The following is a 13,423-nucleotide window of genomic DNA, read 5'->3' on the forward strand; positions in this document are numbered from 1 at the left end:
GTTGCTGCAACATTGCTCCACGAGCATCTTCATACTCCTTTTTTGAGGTAGCGTAAACCAGAAGCCTCACCAAACTTTTCACTTCCTTCTTCACGGCGGGTGCCAACCTGGTGACCTGTTTCTTCAACCATGTAATCACGTGCCACTGGCAGAGCAACTGGCGGGCGTCAGGAAACATCTCTTGTAGTACTTCCTTCTCATGGACAGCTTTGTCGGTCATAATCACGCGTATCTTCGTCCATTCGGGGTTGTTGGCTTTGAAAATCTCCACTACGCTCCGCAAATTGACTTTGTGCTCACTTTCTACAAGAGCATGGTGTACGTATTGGCCCTAATGGACGTGTTAGATTAATAACTAATGAATAAAACATCTAGCTTTACACGCATACCTTTCCGAATACATCGTGAACTACAAAGCTGAATAACTTGTACCGATTGACGTTCGTGCTATGAGTGGAATCGACCATGACGACCTCAGGAAAAGCCTTGAACAATCTTTTCATCTTTGCGGTCTGAACGTGGCGACACGAGCAACGTCTGTCTCACAGTCGACCAAAACGTCAACAGAGTTTCCGCCGTTTTGCCTACAAAACTCGTCCAGGACTGCAAACGCCCTCTGAACATCGTTAAGCCCCGCCTGCTCCTTCATCCTATGCCGCTGCACCATATTATGAACGTCACGGAGAGTAGTTCTCTTGCCTATGTTATAACACCAAAGAAAAACAGAAAAATATCATTAACCGAAAACATACCAAACAAGTGATGGTATGTACCTGTGCGCTCCCGTAAGTACTTCAGGATTCCCTGAGCATTAGCTCCTGCCTTGCGAAGTACTTCGACATCATTCGTCAACCGCGGGTCCTTGACAATCCTGTTCTCTGCGTAGTTCTCCCAAATGCGCTTGTTCAAGCTGTGGTTGTGATTCCCCGACGTGGTTACCCTCACGTACCACGTACCACTAATGCTGAAAGTCACCCGCGCGTTCACTCTCGCCGTGCACTTCGTATCACGAACCGAATTGTGTTTTCTGGATCCTTTGCCGCGTGGCTCATACGGCTGACCATGGGTGCACACGAGCGTCTCCGAGTAAGTTTACCACTGCTTGGGAACCAAACGAACATCTTTCCGCTTCCTCTTTCCGGCCGCCATGGTCTTCTTCGCAGCCCGAAGTATCTGCTTGTTCCGTACCTTGACAGACGTGCTTGTCCGCTTGGAAAATTGCTGGAAAGACTGGACTTGGTGGGCGTCAAAAGCAGCGTGGAACTCCTCCCAGGTATTAAACATCTTGGTACCTGGTTGGAAGAATGAATCACCAGCGTCTTGTTTATTCTTAGTAAACGTTTGGTGTACATTCGGTGATGAATTCGGTTTGTCTTCGGTATCACTTGAATCATCACTTGAACCATCATTTGCGTCCAAAACGTCTCCACCATCGCCTTCACTTTCGACTTAAGTGGTACCACTGGCGGCACCATCGCCGCGATCTCCATCATTCTCGGCCAATAATCCTTCAGATCCCCCTTCCGCTGCATCACTTTCGCCACTCTCCCCTTTGGTCTTGTCGTCTTCGTAATCGGAGTCACTGCAAGACACAGACGGTTCGCTATCGACTTGATCAATAGCCTCCAGCGCCTCGTGAAGCGCAGCGTTGTAGATCCTTGAGTTAGACTTCTTGCGGGACCTTGGCGCACTGTCGTCGCTGGCTTTCGTGGGATCTTCAGCTAGCAGCGTAGCAGCGGTACTGCGCGTCACCATCGTCTTCCCCTCGGCCACGAGACGTGCCGCTTGCTTTTGAAGCTTTATTCGCATGAGTGTTTCAGTATGATACGCCGCGCGATCATTGCTGCCACGGTCGTGAATTGGAGACGGGGGCAGTTTCTTCAAAGCTGCTAGCGTATCATCCCATTCCTTTCGCTTTTTGTCACGAATCCGGATGCGATCCAGCTCTGCACTATCACGGAGCGTGCGGTCCACACGCCCGTAGCCTGGATACGGTGAAGAATTTGAACTGTCGCCCTGTTAACATCATAGCAGAGTCAGTGAGTGAGTGTAATAGAGTGAGGTGTTGTGTGTCAACGTACCATTCCTGCTGTGTGCGCCGCTAACCGTGCTGGGACCTTCAATCTGTCTTCTGGCTCCAAGGGGGAGGAATCGACGAATGCCAATCGAATCGTGCGGCGCACAATTTTCCAAAATCTGAGGATTTTAAACGGTAAGGTATTTTATCGTCTCTTCAACCCAATCCCCGGAAACCGGCTCAATATGTGCAACCGAAAGTTGACTGAAAGTGACAGAACTTACACTGAAATCAGTTCCTAAATTTGGTGGTAGCAGCGTCTCCCCTTAATTGTGACTAGAGCTGTCGACGTCTGGTGTATTCGAAGATTTACACCTCGACATCCAGAAATGCAAACGACGTAAAAAAATACACCCTTCGACATCCACCTTTGGGTCACTCTTTCGAATTAAGGTGCTGCTGTTTGTGGAGAGCAACCTCACCAAATGTGGCGTTGTTGCTCATGCTCCATGGCCGTTTGAAGCCCAATCCATCTATTGATACAAGCCCTCAAAGAACGTCCGATGCGCAGGTCGCACAGCAGCAAGCAGGGATTGGCAATATCGGCAGTGCCCAGACATCAATTACTGCTCCGCGCTGGCTTCGTGCACACGAGTGCTTCCTGTCATTTGGTCGGAACAGGTGCACAAGTTTGGCGCCAAATCAATCTGGCTGTACTGAATTGGCGCTGAATGGGTCTAAAATGAACGATGCGCTGGGCGCGGAGTAAACCTTCGTGGCTTGCCAAGATCCATGAGGATCTTCTTAGAAGTGGGTGTGTAAATATGGCAGTTGGCAAGCTGAAAAATGGCAGGTTATGACTGGGCTCTCTCACATAGTTTCGACCAATCACACTACGAGAATCGTATGAGTGTCGGCGTGGTGCAACGGCGCGACATGTGCAAAAGATCAGACGTCCGGCGTCGTCGACGTCGAATCAGTGCCAAGGGTCGCGACGTCGACAGCTCTAATTGTGACCGTCACAATTGCTTTCTCGTCGAGCTGCGCACTCCCCTTAACGGGTGACTTTATACCAAATGAATGTCCGTACACCACGCCGGAGAGCTAAACTCCTTCTTGCATTCATCTGTGTGCTTGCCATCGCGCCGACTCAGTCGTCAGCATGGTCCTTCTCGTCGCGCTTTGGAGGTGACGACGACGATAAATCGAGTTCAGATGCAAAGAGCAACACGCAGACCGAAACGCAAGATCAAGCGAAGCAAGAGGCCGACGATCTCTCGGATGGTACTGACATTAACGTGACGCAGCCTCTCCTCAAACCGGAAGACTGGTTCATCACAGAGGAGGGAATCGTCGCGTCTCGCGGCGGAATTCCCCGTGACGGACTGCAGACGTACACTACCGGCAATAATATCACGGTCTACACCGTGGCGAATGAGTTTTTTAGTGCGGTTGTGAAAGATTTCCGGGCGACGAAGGAGGGCGATCGTGTAATGTATGCGGGATGGGATACGTGTATCATCCCGTTCGAGGCGGACATTGACCCCACTGGCTCCATGACAGGCTTCGACGTCATGTTCAAGGGAATTGTCAAGCGAGGTGGGAGCGTCAACATCTTGTCGTGGTCGAATTACCTGCTGACGGCACAGAATGTCAAGGCTCGGAATGCTATCAACAAGATTCCTCCGTCTCCTATTAACGGAGCCAAGGCCGTGTACCTCTTCGACGACCGAGTCCCTATTTTATCCTCGTCTCAACACCAGAAGACGATCGTCATCGCAGTAAACAAGTCTACAGGAGAGGATGAGCATCCTATTGCGTACGTCGGGGGTATCGACCTTACCAATGATCGCTGGGATACCATCTACCACAATAATACGGCCATACGGGAAGCTGCCAACATTCCTTTTCGGAACAAAGGCTGGGTAGACGCTCACTTCCGCATCCACGGACCGGCAGCGAAAGAAGTGGCCAATAATTTTCTTCAGCGATGGAACTCCGACTACAAGCCGAATCGAGGGCTGGAAGGTCATCTGCGTACTTTCGACAACCCCGACTATGACAAGCTACCACCGATCGATTATGCCAGCAGCAATACTTCGTCAAAACTCGGCAACCAGAACATCCAGATCGTGCGAACTTTCAGCTGCATCTACAAGCACTACAAAGAGTTTGCCCCCCGTGGCGAACAGTCTCTCTTCAGGGCTCGTATCAAGGCGCTAAAGAACGCTCAAAACTTCATCTACATTGAGGATCAGTACTTCATCTACGTACCAGAACTCCTGAAAGCAGTTATGGAGGTTTTGCCCAGAATTCAGCGCCTCGTTGTGGTTCTTCAGCCTCCCGATGCTCTGCTCAAGGCGTCAGGATACGGGAAGTATATCTATGAAATGATCCACCCAATGAAGAAGAAATTTCCTAACAAGGTCCAGATCTACACCACCAAATCCGAACTCGACATCTACGTCCACACCAAACTCGTGCTCATCGACGACGTCTACGTATCATTAGGCTCAGCGAACTGGAACCGCCGTAGTATGACGTCCGACTCGGAACTCAACGCGAACGTGATTGATGATGAAACCGTAGAGTCACCGGATGGTATCACAGTTCTGAAGCTGGCTCGCGATGTGCGTATTCGAAAGTTCGTCGAGATGACGGGACTGAGCTACGAGAAGCTGGACGCGATGAAGTTCATTGACGCAGCTGACGAATTTAAGGTGGCTGCGAAAAGTGACTCGACTATTCTAACGGACTTTGGCGTCAAGTACAGCGTCTACTACGAGACGTTCATCAGCAAGTTCCGGGAACAGGTGGATCCGCAGGAAGTGTGCAGCTTTTCGGACTCTGGTTCCATGCGGGATCTTCAGTAGGGTACGGCTGGGAATGAGATATTACATGTCATAAATTATCAGTTATTACCACGTAACATGTTCGGGTACTGGACTACTTTTGTATGAACTAATACAAGTACTACATGTGTACCAGGGATCCTAAGAAATAAATTTACTAAAAATATTTTTATAAATTAAAAAAATAACTTACTTTATGGTTTGAATATTTATTTATGGACTTTGTGCACGAAATTTATGGTCCTTGTTGGCAATTTCGCTGGCTCTGAGCCGATGCCACCGACGCAAACTCACTTTGCACTTTGCGCACACCCCAAACTACCACCTTGTAAGATTAGCCATGTCTAACGCTTATCTGACGCATTCCCAACGCTCGATGAGCAAGTTCTCCTCGAAGCCATTAATTTAGTAACACGAACATGTTTAGATGCAGATAATCATTCTCCACAGTCGCAGCACAAGTTATTTATTCGATCTACTATGCAGGTACATGTATCTATTTTCATTAGACGAAGAAATCCATGTAAATTATATTTTGAGGAACCCTGACCTCAAGAGATATTATCTCTTAAAGTAGTACCGTAGTGTAGTACTCCTGTGCTTTCGGGAGCGTAAAGTAGCGATTTTCATCACTATTAATAGACGTGAGACGCTGTAGTTGTGCGTAGCGCGCCGAGCACTTCACCTAAAGTTTCCATAAGCTAACCAACGAAACAAGGAGGCCTTTTGTTTTGTTTTTTCCTGCCCATTTTACTTAACTCAAGCAGAGCTCAATCGTTTGATAAATCACGAGCGTTTTCTCTTGCTTTGTTGAGCCCTCTAGACTTGCAATTGGTCTAGCAGCGCATTGTACTCGACGCACTTTTCGGACAGCACGAGGATCATCTGCCGATAACTGGCCAGCACCTTTTCGACTCGCGAGTGGAGCGCCAGCGCGCGTTCGCTCTGTAATTCACTCTGTGATTCAATATGTGTTAGCTTTGTCTGTTGCTGGGCGTCGGGCGCGCGTAGTTGGTCAATGACGCGCACTAATTGTTGCAGTTGCTGCAACTGGGTCGAAACTTGCTGCACGCGGTCCGCCGAGCTCAGGATGGCGGCACGCTTTAGTTCATCACCGGCTCTGGAGCTGCTGTGTGCAAAAGCACTCGCGGACGTGAGCTGCAACTGCCCGGCGTGCTCCTGATCTGTGTCAACGCAGCAGATGTTAGGGATTCCTTAACTTTAATACTCATTGAAAACTTGCCACACACAGAGGTCACGAAGCTTGGGGGACCCGGGGACAGCAGTGGATAGCTGGTCCAGCTGCAGCTGAAGACTGCGCAGACGGTCGATGACCGCAGAGGAGGCAACGCGCGGCGGTGACGCGCCCAGCACCTTTGCCCGCAACGCAGCCTCGCGAATCTCGAGTAAATCCATAATTTATTATGTTCTTTCCAAATTTTGAGGTTTTACGTAGTACAACTTGTACTCCTACAGTATTCTGCCTTAATATGATAGTCCTGAAATAAATATAGTTTCCAAGGTATTTGTGTGACAGAGGTTTCAACCATGACGTTTTAACGGGCCGCGAAGATGCAGTGTCAGCTGTTACCGGTACTATATTAGTTTTAAAGCTTTCTTATTAAGGCAAAATACTGTAGTAACGTTAGTTCAGTGTAGGACAGACTCCTCCCAGAAACTAAAATGCACATACAGCTTATACCCTCGCAAACGCGGTCATACGTCTTTCAGCTTATTCAGCCAGAGCATACGTGGTACTAACTTTTTGCAAGAATCCATACCAAAATTTATCGGACCCTCGGGAGAGCACTTAGAACCTAAAGGAAAATTAAAGGCGGGAGTTTGCTGCATCCCCCGATGGGGTCCCGCGGACAGCCGACAGGCGCATTGCTGTTCACAGACAGGGTTCTCGTCCTGAATCCTTACATGTAGATTCTACAGTTTACTGTAGTGTCACCATTGAAGAGACAGATGATCAACCACGCAAACTGTTTGCCCGGGCAAACACTCTTCAGATCCAGAGAAAAACACCCTGCCATCGCAATGCAACGATACCGAAATGCCAGCGTTTTATTCCTATCTAAGGGTATTCTCGATGTGGGTGGCTCACTTGCAAAATTACCAACATCGTGCTAACCCCAACCCTTCACACTAACAGGTAGCCGAGTGGGCCTATTCAACTTTGTCGCTGCAGCAGCGCCATCTCAAGGGGCAATATCTAAGCCTCGACTTTTGCGAAGTGTTCGAGACACAGCGGTCTACTCGATTACTATGCGTGTTAATACAGTGGGCCAGAAGAGGAAGTCCCCATGACCGAAGAGCTAACTACAATGTACATGCGTCCGATCCGATGTCGGTGACGGAACTGTTGAATCCACCAGATGAGAACGTGTACAACGGCCCCATCGACGGCGAGTTCTGCGGAGTCGAAATAAAGGACGTTTCAGCGAGTAATATCTCGATGAGTGCCTCAGAGAATACTGGAGGCGAAGCAAATAATGGCTTTGTAGAGCTTAATTCTGCGAATATTAGGGGCAAAGCTGCTTATTCGAGTAGATTCAACGGGCGAAGTGAGCAGGGGCTTAGAGCGATCCAGAGTAATGAAGAGAGATGAGATAAGCACGAAGGAAGGGTGCAAGCAGCAAGTGTCCTGGCTTGCCTACTTTTGACGTGTTATACAATAACATCTTTTCCACCTCAGAAGAGTCCTTGAATTCCATATTCCAAGCGACCGATTTTTTTTTCTTGTCGGAGAGAACGAAATTACTACTGAAGGGTTCATCTGTACTGCTATTAATTTGTTGAAAATGGAAATGAGTATGTTGCCCTGACACTTATTTAGAGTATTGAACACGAGAGCACGTTTACTAGTATTACAAAGCTACAGTATATGTACCTGTCTCGGAACTAATATCCAAGCTTATTAATATGAATAGCAATATTAATAATTAACTCAAATGTAGCCAAGTCCCGCCCCGGCCTCATATTTATCAGATAGAAGCCATGGTAAGGCGGGCCCACGACGCCGACAAGTGCAAGCGCGTTAGTGTACCTATACTCCAATTTAAACGGGCTATACTGTTGTACACGTATAAATGCTGACCTCAGTCGGGCTTAATAACGAGTACGTTTTCAAATGACTAAAATAGTGTTAGACTATCATTGAACTGTCTATTTCTGGGGACTCGAATGCTTTCAATGATATTGTGAGCTCTAGTCGAAATTTCCAAACCGGCCGATTGAACCGCTCCCGAGGCAAAATATTTGTATTAATAGTACTCCCACCTTAAGTATATAATAAGATTCCACGACAGCTGTTCTGAAATAGCTTAAACTTTGTAAGTGAACGACTTCAAACTTGGTCAAAGTTGATTATACACCAGCACGAATAAACTTGATGGCAGTAAGTAAACGTCTTTTATTTAGCCCATTGCTAAAAGAAACATAGCGAGGCTCCGAAGTAGCATCGGTGGGGTCTCCATAAACGAGCGTTCATTATCTTGTTCACGTTGGCGTATTACATGATAGACGTCCACGCGTACCAGCTGGTTCTGATTCGACATCTCGAATCAAAAAGATTAATTTCAAAAGTAGTTTTTACTGTTAAACTAAAAACAACATTTTTGCTAAAATCGGGAAATGGCTGTCTAACGATTTTCTGTTGTTTTGTTGACCGGTAGTAGCACAGCAAAATTTACTTTGTCTTTCGAAGAAATCCGCATTCAAACTTTACTAGGTATTGGCTTGCATTGCTTTCTGATACTGTATCATGTTATCTTACACTTACGTGGAAAGTGTGAGGCACGATTTTCTAAACTGTGAGCAGATGAACCCTTCCGTTATCATCAACATTCAGTACTATATAAGGGTATTTTTATCGGGGGGGGGGCTAAGCAAAGTGTACCTTCTAAATGGTACACAAATAAAAGTCCAACATGATTTTGGATTGGACCAATAAAAACGTCTAAAAGTTTCCTTATCGTTATAAACAGTGTCTAAAACGTTCAAAACGTCTAAAAGTCAGCCGTGGCAGTTAGAGCTGTTATTTTTTTAAACTTAATTACGTATTTAGCGAAACGAGAGTTAAATACGTTAAATACAGATAAATAGTTTACAATTAGAAGTTTCTTGAGAGGCTTCGGCGTGGAGGCAGTGCAGCACCACTCTCCACGCTCCTCTCAATTCAAATGAAAAATGCCTTTTACGTCGAGTTTGAGCACCTGTCGGATACAACAGGTCCTGTGCTCTTCACGATAGAACTATACGATAGTTGTTGTGCTTAACAGTGCTAACATCAAGGATATGTAAATGTTGAACGGCTTAGCCGCAAGCAGCCCTCTCTGTGAATATAGCTGATACTTCCGCAAGCCCAGGAATATCTAGAGGTTGAGCACCAATACTGATAGTCCATAACGGACAAGCCACAAGCCTCAGGTTACTTTTTAGCAGTTCCGGGTTGGTGAGTGCCTAATCCTTACGTACAAGTGCAGGTGCGGCAGGATTGATCACTTCAGCCATCCACTTTGTTCTAAACCAGGACTCTATTCGTCCGGCAAAGTATCATATGAATCCAAATTTTCATCGTCCGGCTTGTACTTGTCAGCTTCCGCTGCACACGGTTGACCAGTGTCTTTTGTGCTCACGATCTTGATACCGTTGCCGTTACTGATATAGAGATGCGCTAGTTGCACGCAGTCCAGACTGCAACACACCACGAGGTATGATTTATTGCAGCAGCTCACTCACTTCGGCTTTATTTTAAGGTCGCGTACATCTTTGCGGTCTTCGTCTTTGTCGACATGCGATTAGCACCGTCATGAACCGTCCATCGCCGTGCCGTTCCTGAACACAGGGGTCTGAATAAAAAAATTCAGTATCACTAAAATCAGTTTTTAAATTTAAAAACGGATTACTGCAACTTTCTTAAATGATATTGTTCCAATATCTCCATTATAATTTACAAAAGTAGGCTCATAGAAACTTTAGGTGCCTTGCGAAACAATTGGACGTCAGCAACCACCTCAACACCATATCTTGATGCCTGTATTACCCATACTAGCTCTTAGTATTAAATCTGTTAGCCAGTCTTTATCTCAGTTTAACGGGGCACGTAGCCCTAAGTGTACCCCTAGTTACATGAAGTGTAAACACGTCACACTTCGCAATATTTGGTACAAGGTACCAAGGTCGTCCAAAGCCAACCATTGGTTGATGACATTGCTTTTCTAAAGGTGACTTATAGTTTAGTATTTAACCCAAGCTTTATCTACCTATAAATATACTCAATTTACATTCTACCTTAAATAGGTCACTTTGCTCCCTTTCGATAAAAGGGGACCTGTGAACTGCCGTTCACTGAAAGTTTGTATCCTCTCGGATGCTAACTTCCCCTAGCGCAAGGTGCTGTGTGACCCCGTCACACTCAGAGTCCACAAGCAAGCAACTTGCAATGGACTACTCACTCTATTACTCCGACTTCCGAAAGCACCCTCCCTCAAATACGATGCCCTCCAACAAAGACATCTGCTCTTACTTCTACGGGCCCCTCGGCAAGGGCCACTTCCTCTTCAAGCAGCGCGGTAGTGAGCGCAAACAGCTCCCCAACTCTGGCTACTCAAACCTGATGGCCCACCTGACGCTCAAGCACGAAGGCTTCAAGGCCCAGTATCGCGCGTCTCTGCCCGGCAACGCGGGCCGTCTCCAGGACTATGGTTTCGTATCCGAGGAGGCGTCCCATCGCTTCCAGTGGATGCGTTGGATTGTGGATCGGAACATGCCGCTCTCTGAGGTGAACGGCATTCCTACAACACAACTACAACGTCACGACAGATCTTGCAGCAACACAATGGGCTTGTAGCACTACAACGAGTGCCACAAGAAGCAACTCTAGAAGGGTCGATCGTAATCTATTCGTGATATATTTCAGAAACCTCGAAACTTACGATTTCACTTTGACAAATTTGTAATAGGCGAAGGCACATTCTGCGACGATTCAATCGAAACAAAGAGACTTGAAAAATAAATGAATTTAAGACAACACAGATGCAGGCGCTTGTACCAGCACCGCTAGTGAAGATCTAACGCCCCTAGCGCCTCCATTCCCTCCTGCCACACGTCATAGCTACTCTCGAACTCATAATTCGAGGTTGTGCAAAGAGCTATTACGCTCTAAACTCCGGCGAATTCAACGCATGGAAGAGAAGTTGTCGATGTTGGCTCAACACTCGGAGAGGCTAATACAAGCTCGGGATGAGCTCGCCTCAATGCTAGCCGAAGCGAAAGGTGATGCAGCACGCCTAGCAGTTGCAGTTGGGACCGTCACTTTGGACAGAGGCTACGTGATGTCATACAGTTTAATGCTGGAGGAATGCTGCAATATAATGCTTGATAGACACAGAGTTAAAATAGAAGCACGTTAATCGATTCGTTGCGATGCAAAACCAAACAGCTTTATTTTATTTCATTAGTGTTGCAAGCAGAGCTTTATCCGTAGCATTCACTATTCGATCGAGTTTGCTGGATCGAGTTGCCACGTCAAGCTGCGAAAGAATCATCCAAAGTATTCTGAGTCTCACGGCAGCAACATCATCACGTGTGACAACAGTTCTGGAAAAGCTGAAGTTATCTCTCAGCATCGCATACGCCTGAGCAATGCACAACACACCACACGACGCTCCGTCTGGTTGTTTTGGAGCGTCAAGCCATACTGCGTTTGATTCTAGCGGTGAATCGGTGAGCCGCATAGAGGAATTATGCCAGTTTCGCAAAAACGGTGCCACAGTCACTTCGTAAGTATCTTCCATCGCCGCCCGATACAAGCCGTTGCACAAAGGCTCATAGCAGTAGGGGGTGAAGGTGGGTGGATCTTGACGGTAGTTCATGCGCACCATGATTATTCCCCAGTGGTTGTTGTTCAAGTGAACGGGCATAACAGCGTAATGGTACATCAAAATGCGCCCTACTGGAGTTATTGGACAACCCATCGTCGGAGCGTAGGAGTCAATAGCAAAACATTCACCAACTGAGTTGCAGATACAGCGGAGGCTGAAGTCGATAATAATATCACTCAGCATCCGTTCTCTTGCCAACATGCCGACCAAATGGTCCACCTTGACAGTGGCCTCGCCACTCGACAACCGAAACATGGATCCAAGGCATGCTTTGCCAAGAATTCTCGCGACATCTTCTGCAAATTCTTTGTGTGGTTCACCAGACTCAAGGTAGCATCCCGTCCGTGTCCGTCTCTTCATCAAACAGTTCTGGGGTTGACAGGTTTTTTTTCCCACTTTGTCGAGAGAACCCAATCCATATCTGCCAGCCAAGCTTCGCACTTCCGACGGATCTCGTAGAACGCCTTCATGCGGTAGACAGCGCCACTAGTTCACATTATAATTTGCATCATGTATCCAGTACAAGCAACATTAAAAACAACATAGTAAGCAACACAATGAGCAACACAGCAGTACAGACAACACACCTGGTGAGCTTTGGAGTGCCTCCAGGAAAGAACGCGATGATCTCGTTCGTGGTACCTTCGGGGTGATCGGCTTCCGAATCGTTACCGAAATAGCTGGATTTCTTTCGTTTCATCTTCTCCGCTTCGACCACTGCGTCCAGCTTATTCACTAGGTGCTTAGGAATGACGAAGTTGTAGTCGTAGTCATCGGCGCATACATACGAACGCTGACAGCGCGCAGTACGCGCTCCCATGAAGTAGTCGTCCATGATGACTGTATAGTTTGCCATCAGCTCGCTAACGTGGTATCTGTCCTTAGTATTTGGAGCCCACTCCAGTAGTCGAGATAGACATGGCACGCGCTTGTCGGGAAGTACAATGGCTGCCAGTTTCTGTGGCTTCGAGGATGCCGCCAAGTGAACTTGCTTCTTTTTTTTCTCTCGTTGTGTCGAGGCTTAGATTGGGGAAACCTAAGCACGTCTATCTGGCCTGGCTCCCGCGCCTTTTGCTTTGGGAGCTTGGCGGCTCTTGTATGAACCACTGGCTTTGTTCGGAGCTCCACTTTCTTAGATGGCTCACATTTGGCTGGCGGCGACTCCATTGTTTGCCACCAAGCCTGTGTCAGTGTCTGCGCCGTCGTTGTAAGACCCGAATTAGGTCTTTCATTGTGATTCAGCATAGATTCTGCTGTAACTCTAGACGGTGGTGTGTACAGCCGCAGGTGCAAAAGAAAACTCTCCATTCTTTTCTTCTTCAAGCTGTCGAATCAACTTCATTGACTCCATTCGATCGGCGGGGGTAATTTCAGATGTACTTTCACTTGCTGAATCGTCGCTGTCGTCGCCCGACTCTGATTCGGAATCCGCTATTTTCTGCGATGACGTGGTGTCCCTTTCTCGCATATCCCTGCGTACTATTTCCCGCCATGACTGTAGTGCCATGTAGAATTTTGGGCTAGATAGTTGCGATAGATAATCTAGCACAGGTTCAAATGCAGCTTTGGCGTAGCAGTATTTTTCTTCAGAAGACAGAACGACAACATTCGCACGCTCACGACGACGCATTTTAACGTAAATCACGCGTTTTGACAGGTGAGAT

General features: G+C 47.2%; 2 protein-coding genes across 2 annotated transcripts; one reads left to right on the forward strand and one right to left on the reverse strand.

Moving 5' to 3' along the window:
• Window positions 1–3,093: 3,093 nt before the first annotated feature.
• PITG_10563 (phospholipase D, Pi-sPLD-like-10) lies at window positions 3,094–4,890 on the forward strand (the record flags this gene model as incomplete). The annotated part of the gene is made up of 1 exon (XM_002902291.1): window positions 3,094–4,890. One exon carries the CDS (start codon window positions 3,094–3,096, stop codon window positions 4,888–4,890), a length of 1,797 nt encoding a protein of 598 aa, XP_002902337.1.
• A 798-nt stretch (window positions 4,891–5,688) lies between these two features.
• Window positions 5,689–6,285, reverse strand: PITG_10564 (uncharacterized protein; the record flags this gene model as incomplete). The annotated part of the gene is made up of 2 exons (XM_002902292.1): window positions 5,689–6,053; window positions 6,120–6,285. The coding sequence occupies 2 exons, from the start codon at window positions 6,283–6,285 to the stop codon at window positions 5,689–5,691; spliced, it is 531 nt and encodes a 176-aa protein (XP_002902338.1).
• Window positions 6,286–13,423: the final 7,138 nt, after the last annotated feature.

The sequence above is a fragment of the Phytophthora infestans genome, genomic scaffold (genome assembly GCF_000142945.1).
Source record: "Phytophthora infestans T30-4 supercont1.18 genomic scaffold, whole genome shotgun sequence".
NCBI lineage: Eukaryota > Oomycota > Peronosporomycetes > Peronosporales > Peronosporaceae > Phytophthora > Phytophthora infestans.